Source organism: Anomaloglossus baeobatrachus, chromosome 11 (genome assembly GCF_048569485.1).
Source record: "Anomaloglossus baeobatrachus isolate aAnoBae1 chromosome 11, aAnoBae1.hap1, whole genome shotgun sequence".
Lineage (NCBI taxonomy): Eukaryota > Metazoa > Chordata > Amphibia > Anura > Aromobatidae > Anomaloglossus > Anomaloglossus baeobatrachus.
This window is the reverse complement of record NC_134363.1, coordinates 30,035,291-30,048,625: the sequence shown is the minus strand read 5'-3', so window position 1 is coordinate 30,048,625 and position 13,335 is coordinate 30,035,291. Positions and strand designations below refer to the sequence as shown.

Sequence of the window (13,335 nt, the reverse complement as noted above, 5' to 3'; positions counted from 1 at the left end):
TTCCTGCGGTGTCACACGGAGCGATGTGTGCTGCCGCAGGAACGAGGAACAACCTCGTTACTGCTGCAGTAACGATTTTTGAGAATGGACCCCATGTCACCGATGAGCAATTTTGCACGTTTTTGCAACGATGCAAAATCGCTCATCGGTGTCACATGCAACGGCATCGCTAATGCGGCCGGATATGCGTCACCAATTCCGTGACCCCAACGAGTTCGCATTAGCGATGTCGTAGCATGTAAAGCCCCCTTAAGTCTAAGGGGCACTTTGCACACTGCGACATCGCAGGTGCGATGTCGGTGGGGTCAAATTGAAAATGACGCACTTCCGGCATCGCATGCGACATCGCAGTGTGTAAAGCCTGGATGATACGATTAACGAGCGCAAAAGCGTCGTAATCGTATCATCGGTGCAGCGTCGGCGTAATCCATGATTACGCTGACGCGACGGTCCGATGTTGTTCCTCGCTCCTGCGGCAGCACACATCGCTGTGTGTGAAGTCGCAGGAGCGAGGAACGTCTCCTACCGGCCTCACTGCGGCTTCCGTAGGATATGCGGAAGGAAGGAGGTGGGCAGGATGTTTACATCCTGCTCATCTCCGCCCCTCCGCTCTGATTGGCCGGCTGCCGTGTGACGTCGCAGTGACGCCGCACGACCCGCCCCCTTAACAAGGAGGCGGGTCGCCGGCCACAGGGACGTCGCACGGCAGGTGAGTGTGTGTGTGAAGCTGGCGTAGCGATAACTTTCGCTACGCCAGCTATCACCACATATCGCTGCTGCGACGGGGGCGGGGACTATCGCACTCGGCATCGCAGCATCGGCCTGCGATGTCTTAGTGTGCAAACCCCGCCTAAGGGAAACCAAAATAACAACTATTCGAAACTATTCAGGCTTCCCATAGACTTATCGAATATTCGCATAGAGGCGACCTATTCGTCCGATATTCGCAAAGCCAAATATTTCATGTATTTGATCATCCCTAATAGTAATGCAATAACAAAAAATATTATCGCTCAAACTGACAGAGGTCCTGACTTTGTTTTTTTATTTTTTTTGCTCTTACCTTTTATTTTCCATATTTTATGTGCAGCAAAAAAGACCCTTTCAGTTAAGGCGGCGTTACACGCTACGATTTATCTGATGATATGTCGTTGGGGTCACGGTTTCTGTGACGCACTTCCGTCATCGTTAGTGACGTCGTTGCGTGTGACACCTACGTGCGACTCCGAACGATCGCAAATAGGTTCAAAATCGTTGATCGTTGACACGTCGTTCAGTTTCAAAATATTTGGAACGCAGCAGACATATTGCTATGTTTGACACCCTGCCAACGACGAACAACATCCACACGACCGCCTAGGTCAAACAATATATCGCTGATCGCTGTTGCGTCGTTTGTGAGATGTGTACGTGTGACCGCAAATAAATGACCTATGTGCGATCTCGACAAATCGTAACAATGATCTGGGCGTGTCACATCGCTACTGAGATCGTCAGATAAATCGTAGCGTGTAACGGGGCCTTTAGTGACTTGGGATATCCAGTGTTTTGCTTCTTATTACTCACCAACCTCCCTAAGCTTCTTCTAGTAATGTACATGTTCCACGTACATTGTGTACAAAGAGGTCTGTGCTCCACGTCTCTCCGGAGGGTTGCTAAACAGAAAGTAGAAAAATAACTGATATGCCAAAGAAAAGAGAGTTTGCGGTACTCACTTCATGTATTCGCTTGTTTATCTCCTGTGCATTGTATGGGAGATGCTTTTATGCTTGCCTGCAGTATAGATAAGAAAATTCAAGGGGAAGGAATTGGAATCAGGAAGTAATCAGCTACAGGGATAGGACGACTGGTTGTAATTAAAGGAAAGATGAATGCGGCCAAGTACAGAGATCTCCTGGGAGAAAACCTCTTCCAGAGTGCTCTGGACCTCAGACTTGGCCAAAGGTTCACCTTCCAACAACACAATGACCCTAAGCACACAGCTAAAATAACACAGGAGTGGCTTCAGAACAACTCTGTGACCATTCTTGACCGGCCCAGCCAGAGCCCTGACCTAAACCCAATTGAGCATCTCTGGAGAGACCTGAAAATGGCATCCACCAATGTTCACCATCCAACCTGAGAGAACTGGAGAGGATCTGCAAGGAAGAATGGCCGAGGATCCCCAAATCCAGGATCCCAAGAAGACTCATGGCTGTACTAGCTCAAAAGGAGGATGCTTCTACTCAATACTGAGTGAAGGGTCTGAATAATTATGACCATGTGATATTTCAGGTTTTTCTTATTAATAAATTTGCAAAAAAAATTCTACATTTCTGTTTTTTATCTGTCACGATGGGGGATGAGGTGCAGAGTGTACATTAATGAGAAAAAAAATGAACGTTTTTGATTTTACCAAATAACTCCAATGAAACAAAGAGTAAAAATTTCAAAATCATCGGAATACCTCCCGTACCCACTGTATTTGTGAAAATATCAGCATTTTGATGAAAATTTAGCAATTGTCAAACCTTTCATACCCTTAAACCACAGAGTTATGTCACACAAGATTAGTAACATTTCCCATTGTTGCTATTGTTTTTCCAAAGTTCACTGAAGGGGTTAATTAGTGTAACAGATTTATAGATAGGGTTGTTCCGGACGTGATGATACCAAATATGTTTACTTCTGTTGTTTACTTTTTGACATAGTTATACGTATTTATTGATTTTTTTTATTTTTATCTTCTTTATTTTCAAGTTTTTTTTATATTTTTACAATATTTTTTCTCACTTTTTTACTTAGTCTCTATATGGTACATTAAATTTTATTTGTCTGATTGCTGGTACAATGTATTGCAATGCAGCAGCGTATAGGCAAGAGCATAAACGTTCCTCACCAAAATGTTGCCATTCTGATTTTAACTACTCTTGGAGGCGCACCACTTTTTTTTTTATGTTAGAGAAACACTTCATACTCACTATATGGAGCACTGCTTTTGTGTGTATGAGTATATATATATATATATATATATATATATATATATATATTTATTTATTTTTTTACATATATATATATATATATATATATATATGTATACAGTACAGACCAAAAGTTTGGACACACCTTTTGTTTTTATGTAGTTTTTTTGTATTCAGTACAAACAGGGAGTGGCCCCCTTCTCAGCGAGCTGGACATTTCATTCTGTGAATCCCCCTGACTGTGTGTGTCCTGTTGGGACCCGGTCGCTCTCAGCCCTTAGCCACATTGAGGCCTATTTTAGACCCATGGTAAGGTTTTTATATTAGAGAGTGTAGGTACTATCCCAACTGGGTACACCTTGACGTTTGGTGGGATAGCTTTATGCTTTTTTTGATCAAAAACAGTGTTTACTAAGTACCCTATGTTTATATGCACTATGCTTTTATTTAGTTACAGCAGGGTATGTTTTCACAATTTTTTTCCTTGGTTTCTCTTTGTCTCATGGCCAGTGTGAACATGGTCTCACAAGTTCCATGTATACCATCTCATACTCCGGCTCACTTTTTTGTTTTTAACTGTTAAGAGGAGACCTTGTGCAGCAGGCCTTCATGGTAAAATAGTTGCTAAGGACAGGCAACAAGCAGAAGAGACTTGTTTGGGCTAAAGAACACAAGGAATGGACATTAGACCAGTGGAAATTTGTGCCTTGGTCTGATGAGTCCAAATTTGAGATCTTTGGATCCAACCACCGTGTCTTTGTAGAAAAGGTGACCGGATGGACTCTACATGACTGGTTCCCACCGTGAAGCATGGAGGAGGAGGTGTGATGGTGTGGGGGGGCTTTGCTGGTGACACTGTTGGGGATTTATTCAAAATTGAAGACATACTGAACCAGCATGGCTACCACAGCATCTTGCAGCGGCATGCTATTCCATCCGGTTTGCGTTTAGTTGGACCATCATTTATTTTTCTACAGGACAATGACCCCAAACACACCTCCAGGCTGTGTAAGGGCTATTTGACTAAGAAGGAGAGTGATGGGGTGCTACGCCAGATGACCTGGTCTCTACAGTCACCAGACCTGAACCCAATCAAGATGGTTTGGAGTGAGCTGGACCGCAGAGTGAAGGCAAAAGGGTCAACAAGTGCCAAGCATCTCTGGGAACTCCTTCAAGACTGTTGGAAGACCATTTCCGGTGACAACCTCTTGAAGCTCATCAAGAGAATGCCAAGAGTGTACAAAGCAGTAATCAAAGCAAAAGGCGGCTACTTTGAAGAACCTAGAATATAAGACATATTTTCAGTTGTTTCGCACTTTGTTAAGTATTTCATTCCACATGTGATAATTCATAGTTTTGATGCCTTCAATGTGAATCTACAATTTTCAGAGTCATGAAAATAAAGAAAACTCTTTGAATGAGAAGGTGTGTCCAAACTTTTGGTCTGTACTGTAAATATATGTATGCCTTCAATTTTGAATAAATCCCCACCAGTGTCACCAGCAAAGCCCCCCCCCCACACCATCACACCTCCTCCTCCATGCTGGGAATCCGTTCATGTTTTCTACAAAGACACGGTGGTTGGATCCAAAGATCTCAAATTAAAAAAAAATAAAAATAAGTAAATCTTTATTTTTATATAGCACTAACATATTCCGCAGCGCTTTACATACATCAGGAACACTGTCTCCATTGGGGCTCACAATCTAAAGCCCCTATCAGTATGTCTTTGGAGTGTGGGAGGAAACCGGAGAACCCGGAGGAAACCCATGCAAACACGGGCAGAACATACAAACTCCTTGCAGATGGTGTCCTTGGTGGGATTCGAACCCAGGACCCCAGCGCTGCAAGACTGCAGTGCTAACCAAGTTGGACTCATCAGACCAAAGCACAGATTTCCACTGGTCTAATGTCCATTCCTTGTGCTCTTTAGCCCAAACAAGTCTCTTCTGCTTGTTGCCTGTCCTTAGCAGTGGTTTCCTAGCAGCTATTTTACCATGAAGGCTGCTGCACAAAGTCTCCTCTTAACAGTTGTTCTAGAGATGAGAAGGTGTGTCCAATCTTTTGGTCTGTACTGCATATATATATATATATATATATATATATATATATATATATATATATATATGTACATATTTATATATATATATATATATATATATATATATATGTATATATCTGTACATTTTTATATATATATATATATATACATATACATATATATATATATATATATATATATATATATATATATATATATATATATATATATTTATTTATACATTTATAATAAGAGTCAGGAAACATACTATATCACATCATGTGCTTTATTTTGCAATTAAATTTAACAATTTTTATTTCCAGAGTTTGATTAATAATCAGAATATTTTTGCTACAATTTTGAAGGCAAAAGTAATTGAGCATTTGCAACAGAGCATAGAAACAATCATAGAAGAAATTATTACTGGAATTTTAAATTTCCAAATTCCAATAAAAGCAAAGTTCCACATTTTGGTTAATGTCCATCTAAATCCCAGGTGAATCTAAATCTCAGGGTCATCTTCACATATTAATTTGTTAAACACTTTTTCGGCATTTCTTAGTTAAACCTTTTATTTCCGTTAAACCGGTTGTCAAACAATATAGCTGTCATTACAATTTTCATAGCTTGCTGTCACTCAAAGTTCCCAAATTCCTCGATAGCAAATCTGTTAGATATTCAGTGTTTTATTCCCTTATATTGATTACTTAATGGGCAGATTTACTATTCACTAGTTTATATAGCCACATGAAGCGACTGTAATGGCAGCCATATTGGCTCTCACATCACTTCTTTTCATAAAACTAATAACTACAGAAATTTTCCAAAAATTAACAAAATCCAAAATGTGGATTTTTATTCTAACTCACTTATGAGCAGATTTAGCAAAATGTTGCCATTTTTCTGAATTGTAAAGGGCTGTACATTTTTTTTTTTTGCCTGTGGGGGGTTCTGTGTGTGTATTGTGAAGAGGGGGAGTGTTGGGGTATTTCATCTAGAGGGGCAATGTGGGGGGAATATTATGGAGAGGAGAAGTGTGGGGGGGATATTAGGGAAAGGGGAAGTGTGGGGGGAATATTAGGGAGAGGGGAAGTGTGGGGGAATATTATGAAGAGGGGAAATGTGGGGGGAATATTATGGAGAGGGGAAGTGTGGGGGAAAATTATGGAGAGGAGCAGTATGGGGGGATATTATAGAGAAGGGAAGTGTGGGGGGTATATTATGGAGAGGGGAAGTGTGGGGGGATATTATGATGAAGGGAAGTGTGGGGGGGATATTATGGAAAGTGGAAGTGTGGGGGAATATTATGGAGAGGAGCAGTGTGGGGGGATATTATGGAGAGTGGAAGTGTGGGGGAATACTATGGAGAGGAGCAGTGTGGGGGGATATTATGGAGAGGGCAAGTGTGGGGGGACTATTTTGGAGAGGGGAAGTGTGGGGGGATATTTTGTGCAGGAAGCACAGCAGGGTTTTTTTAGGGGAACAGTATTGGTGATATTTTTACTTATGGGGCAGTATCATGAAACTTTTATTTTTAAGGGAGCCATGTTGGAAAACGCTGGTCAAGGTGGAGAAGAGGGAAGTCTGCAGAGACGAGCTCTGGGTATGAAATCTCATAACGACGTCCGTACTACATCGAGACAAATATATATATATATGGAAATGTGTAGAAATTTCAGCCACATCAAGCATCCAACTATAGTTGGATGTTTTGGATTTGTTGCTCCTCATCAGGACACAGCAAGTTACTATCTTGGTAAGCGAGATGTGTTGAATAAGTACTAATTCTCATTATTAAGATCCCACTGGTGCAAGGAGTCTTCCATGAAATATGCAAATTATATGCAAATTAAATCTTCTCCAGAAGGGAGAAAAGTTTTTAGTGCAACTTACTGATAGCTGTTCCTGAATGACTAATGAATGAATCATGTTTGGCTAAAATCCCCAGTCATATTTAAAGGAGAATTTATGAGTTAATCATTGAATTATAGGATAGGTGTTATTACACAGTTTTCTACCTTCTGGAGGGGAGTTTTTATTTTTTTTCCCAACGTACACGGCCTGTAGGACTTTCTGTGACACCTTGTTCTATAGTTTACCAACATGTCATTGATCTGAATTGAATGCCCTCTCCCAAACCACCAGGATCGGTCCCTTAAAAATCCAATGAGCTTCCAATTTTGAAATCAAGTACGTGTTTTCTAGTTTAGATGTAGGTAAACAGATACAATTCTGTCTGACGGATGTTACCACTAGGGGGAGCTCACCACATCATGTAATTTGAACTGAAAAGTAAAACAGAACACTTTAGACCAAAAATGTCCCCTAAATGCAGAAATTTCAAACAATTTGGAACTTTTTATGAAAATTAAAAATAAGTCACCGAACCCTTTAAAAATATTTCATGAAATATATCAGCAGAATATGAAATCTAATTTCATATTAAGATACAAAATAAATGATTATTTGCTTAAAATTTAAAAAAAAAATCTTTTTTTAGATTGTATAAGCAGAAGAAAGAACATTTTTAAGCAAAGCGTTGATTCGTCGTATTTTTTTCAATGCAGAAAATAATTTAATCATTTGATTAATCATTCATTTTCCTCATTCCCCTGTCCATTCAAAACTTCAGGTGGATCCGTGCAAATGGAAAATTCTTGGTGGAGAATTTTGACTCCAATCATCTGAGTTGGGTCCATCAAGCATGCCATGGCAGACATGCATCCTTTGGCTGAGTTATTGACAATTAATCCATCTGTTAAAAAAAAAAATCATATCTATAAAATCTATATGGAACATTACCTTTTATTGCTTTGATCGCTGGTAAAATGTATTGCAATGCATCAGCATTGACCTTTGGTTGTAAAGCAATGGTTGGGCCCCCAAGATCATGTCAGGGGAGTCTCAATCTGGTGGGTGAGAGACCGCACTGTCTCCCAGCCTCCTAAATGCTGTGATCACTATTTCTTGTGGCATAAGCCTTTTGGACCGTGGTATTGGCATAGTCTAAGAGGCTTGCTGTAGCTGGCTGACCCATAGGTCATCATCACTACTTTGGGTTGCCATGGCAATAATTGGGCTCCAAAGATCACGTTGGGGGAGTCCCGATCTGATGGGAGAGAGACCACACTCTTTCTCCCAGCCTCCTAAATGCTGTGATCACTATTTATTGTGGCATAAGCCTTTTAGACCGTGGTATTGGCATAGTCTAGGAGGCTTGCTGTAGCTGGCTTACCCATAGGTCATCATCACTACCTTGGGTTGCTTTTTTCTCAGCCTCGTAAATACTGTGATCACTATTTCTTGTGGCATAAGCCTTTTGGACCGTGGTATTGGCATAGCCTCGGAGGCTTGCTGTAGCTGGCTTACCCATTGGTCATCATCACTACTTTGGGTTGCCATGGCAATAATTGGGCTCCAAAGATCATGTTGGGGGAGTCACGATCTGATGGGAGAGAGACCACACTCTTTCTCCCAGCCTCCTAAATGCTGTGATCACAATTTATTGTGGCATAAGCCTTTTAGACTGTGGTATTGGCATAGTCTAAGAGGCTTGCTGTAGCTGGCTTACCCATAAGTCATCATCACTACCATGGGTTGCTTTTTTCTCAGCCTCATAAATGCTGTGATCACTATTTCTTGTGGCATAAGCTTTTTAGACTGTGGTATTGGCATAGTCTAGGAGGCTTGCTGTAGCTGGCTTACCCATAGGTCATCATCACTACCTTGGGTTGCTTTCTCTCAGCCTCCTAAATGAAAAACTATTGAAAAAGCCTGAGTTAGTGCTGGAATCATCCTTGGCTGGGATAGCCAGGGCTTGGCTATATCTTGTCCCAAGCTCCCAGCGGCGATCTGTGCCCGCCCAATTGCCATGGCATGCATTTACATCATTTTGCGGGAATCCTTTTCCGACCTTGATGTAAATGCTCATCAAATGTCGTAAAAGGGTTAATTGTTTTCAAGAGTCATCATTGGATTAAGCATCATTGGTTTTAATGGATCTCTGGTTGTAATGTTTGGTAAAATTTATAAAACTGGTTAAACAATGATGACAGATTTTGTAAATCAGCCCCAATAAATCTGGGTGGAATGATTATGTTGGATGCTCTGGGGTATTGAACTTCCCAAAGTAACTATTATGATTTTTTTTGTCATGTCCTCTAAGAAAGTTCGCAATGACATTGGTAGAATTATTTCTGTAAAACTTACCTGGATACTCCACTGTGTCGGCAACCGAAACACATTTGTCATCCTTTCTATGGCACCTGATCTCCTCATTCGCTGTACATTCTTTTAAAGTGTCATATTCAAAACAGCTTGGACACATAAATCCACTAGGCTCCTCCTCTTCTGGCACTAAATAAATATAAAAAAAATAAAAAATAACAAGAAAATTGTCAACATCGATATATTGGAACAAATCCAGAGAAGAGCAACCAAGATGGTAGAAGGTCTGGAGACCATGTCATATGAAGAACGGCTAAAAGAACCAAAGAGAAGGCTGAGAGGAGACTTAATAGTGGTCTACAAATATCTGAAAGGTAGTCACAGTGCGAAGGGAACTACCGTATTCTCATTAGCGCTAGGAAGTACAAGAAGCAATGGGGTGAAACTTAAAGGAAGGAGATTCAGATGAGACATTAGGAAAAACTTTCTGACAGTGAGGGCAGTCAGGGAGTGGAACAGGCTACCTTGGGAGGTGGTGAGCTCTCCATCAATGGAAATCTTCAAGCGGAAGCTGGATAAATAGATAGCCGGGATGATTTAGGAAAGCCTGCACTTGTAGGGGGTTGGACCCGATGGGCCTTGAGGTCCCTTTCAACTCTACCATTCTATGATTCTATGATTCTATGATATATTTTTTTAATTTGGTAATCGAATTTCCAGTCTTGAAAAATCTAGCCTTGTACAAATCGGACTGCAAGTTGGGATGTGTCAACGCACGTGGAAAAATAGGTCTGACTGCGTTGTCACATACTCAGCTGAGTTATTCTAGCTCCATTGAATGTTCAATACCTGCAAACAGCTAATCAATGGAGATGGTAGATGTCAGTCCAACACTGATCTGATATTGATGATCATCTATGAGTACATCCCCTTTAAGTAGTAAAGTTGACCATTCACTTTAGACTTAAGCCCGCTTTACATGCTGCAATGTATCTTACAATGTGTCGGCGGGGTCACGTCGTAAGTGACGCACATCCGGCATCGTAAGGTACATTGCAGTGTGTAACAGCTATGTGCAATTGCGATTGAACGGTAAAGCATTCTTCGCACTCACATCATTCATTCCTCATGGATTGAACGTCAGATTGTTCATCGTACCCGGGGTAGCACACATCGCAGTGTGTGACACCCCGGGAACGATGAACACAGCTTACCTGTTCGGTAATGCGGAAGGAAAGAGGTGGGCGGGATGTTTACGTCCCGCTCAGCTCCGCCCCTCCGCATCTATTGGCCGGCTGCCGCGTGACGTCGCTGTGACGCCGAACGTCCCTCCTACTCCAGGAAGTGGACGTTCGCCGCCCACAGCAAGGTCGTATGGACGGGTAAGTACGTGTGACGGGGGTTAATCGTTTGTGTGGCACATTCAACAAATTGAACGTGCCGCACATAATGGGGGCGGTTACGATCGCATACGATATCGTATGCAGAATCGTAACATGTAAAGCAGGCTTTAAGTTAACAAAACCCAAGGATTATGGCAAATACCTATTAATGTATATGAGATATTCCCATTAAATTTGGCCTATGGGAGGAAAGATGGGACATGTTGAATTTTAGCATGCCTGATCTTTCAATTATGAGATAAGTTCTCTTGCTCCCCTTTCCTATTAGACAACAAATACACATTTTACAAAACAAACTACGGTAATAAAAATTAATTGCCAGCTTAATATATACTCAAATCAAAGTTCCATCAAAAATACTTACTTTCATACATTTGAACATTACAGAGGTCTTCTTCATCACAGCACTTTGTGCTAACCGCAAAACCGTGCTCATCATTCGCCCATGCATCAATATTCACATCACAAGGTATGTTAGAACTGCAATTCTTGTATAGTGAGTGAAACGTTTTACCTGTAATAATGATTTCATGTCAACAATTTAATTTATTTTTACTGAAAAAAAACCCATAACAACATAACATGAGAACTGCAACAAGTTATAACCTTAAAAAAAATATTTATTGAATGGCATCTTGCACTAGGACTGGTCTCGTTGTATAGAGGATTGAGAAAAATAATTAGTACCATTTATAAAAAAAGTGAATAATTCACGGACAGTGCAATAAATAATGAAGTCTGTATTTTGAATGCAATGGACACTGTTTCAAATACTGCTGACAATAGGAAAATATATTCAAGGGAAATGAAGTTGATCAGAAAGTTCAAAAAACAGATAACATTTTCAAATTTTATTCCATAAGTATCAAACCACTAATATCCCCCACCCCGACGCGCGTATTGTCATATAGAATACAAAGACATTGTGGAAATTGTGGAAACAAATGTGTATATATCTGAAAGTTATTTAAATAATTACTGCACATATTCTACAATGGATATTAATGAAAAAAATATATTTAATAAATAAATATAATATCATTCCTGTAATTGATGCTTTTGTCAGTTTAGCACCCAGCATTGTAATCCGAAATTCTTCCCATATAAAAAAAAAATTTCAGCTGGTCTCCACTACAATCCGGCTATGACGAATTTTTTCTGTTGCTAACATATGGATTTTAATTGTTTCATACTTATTGAAAAAAAAATAAGACTATATCTATTTTTGGATGTGCCAATCAACTTTGTTTTCCTTGGATATGGTACACATTTAGATGTCAATAAAGCTGACAAGCAAACTGCAGATAGCACATACGTACCATTTGTAGCTTTCTCACACACTGTTAAACATTTATCTCCTTCTGGACATTCTATTTCTTCATGCTCACATGTATCTGAGTCCCTTTCATGACACTGATAGCATTTAAGAGCAGCCGCTAGGATTGAGAAAAATAATAATATTATTTACCAGAAGACGAGAAAACTTAAAAGACAAATAAACTTGGAAAATAAAAACAAAAAGCTATGGGAGTGCCAATATAATTTATCAAACTATTGAATAACAGTGATCAATGTATTAGGTACCGCTATGGGTACCAACACACCCCCAGAGAATTATACTTTCTTATCTTTACTAGCAAATACCAACATCTTAAGATTAGAGGGAATGATTACAATGTCTGATCCGTGAAGTTAAATTATTGCCGAATCCCAACATGTTTGCTGGTCTGCGCATATGTAATAGCCAGTTTTGACAGACAGACCATTCTTCAGATGAACACTGAATGACCAGTAATTGATTGCTCAGTGCACATAGGTTTCCATTGTTCTTGTTAGCATAGATCTTCATTACACAGGATGACATGCTGCTGAGAGCAATGATCTTTTGGGCATACCAAAAGATCATATCACCCAATAACTGAGCATTGTGCTTGCTTGTTTGAGGATGCCTGTTTACAGTAGTCTACATGATTATTGAGAACGAGCAATACTAGGAAGCTCATTCATGATAGTTGTTCAATGTTAAGTCACCTTTGCTTCAACATTTCCCAAAATAGAGAAAAAATGGGAAAAATTGGGACTTTTAAATACTCTGAAGTCTAAATAGGACTAAACACCAATTCATCCTGGAAGAAGTGTTGCATCCGGACACCTTTCCTGCATAAACACCAAACACCTCATTCATCACTCCACTTTTTGTTGTGCCTGGACTTATAACACGGACCTGTAGTTTTATGTGTAAAATTGGAATATTTTCCATCTCTTAATCACTTTGCATTTTCCAACCATACGTACTTACTATGAAATCTGTTGTCCATTTTTCCTATGTAGAATACCAATACATCAGACTCTAATCAGAATATAATCATTTCCAGAGTGCAGTTGTTTACCCTTATTACCTGATCTATAACAAAAGGGTTACAAATTGAAGTATTTGAGCATACATACCAATATGAAGTGAGAGGCAAAGAAGAAAGATGCTGATTATAACAGGCTTCATCTCTTTCTATGATCGGAATATTTTGAATAATATCGAGCCTCTGGGACTTCTCAATACAGGTGTCTTCAACCAAAGAACAGCGATTTATATATTCTCAGTGTCCTGGAAGGAAATGAAGAAACATTGACGATGATGGAACATTGAGTTCTAGGGTGTCATCGGTTGACCATTTAGATTTCAGCTCCTGGCAATTTTAATATACTTGTATTTAATTTATGTGATGTGCCAGTAACACAATGGAGTTGCCTAAATGTTATATGCCAA

At 39.9% G+C, this 13,335-nt stretch overlaps 1 protein-coding gene across 1 annotated transcript; it reads right to left on the bottom strand.

The window, feature by feature from the left end:
* Nucleotides 1–5,279: 5,279 nt before the first annotated feature.
* Nucleotides 5,280–13,118, bottom strand: LOC142255976 (phospholipase A2 inhibitor gamma subunit A-like). Its single transcript, XM_075327444.1, has 5 exons — nt 13,020–13,118; nt 11,891–12,007; nt 10,936–11,085; nt 9,211–9,357; nt 5,280–7,756 (listed from the first exon to the last, which is right to left on the bottom strand). Exons 1-5 carry the CDS (start codon nt 13,069–13,071, stop codon nt 7,593–7,595), a joined length of 630 nt encoding a protein of 209 aa, XP_075183559.1. The 5' UTR covers nt 13,072–13,118; the 3' UTR covers nt 5,280–7,592.
* Nucleotides 13,119–13,335: the final 217 nt, after the last annotated feature.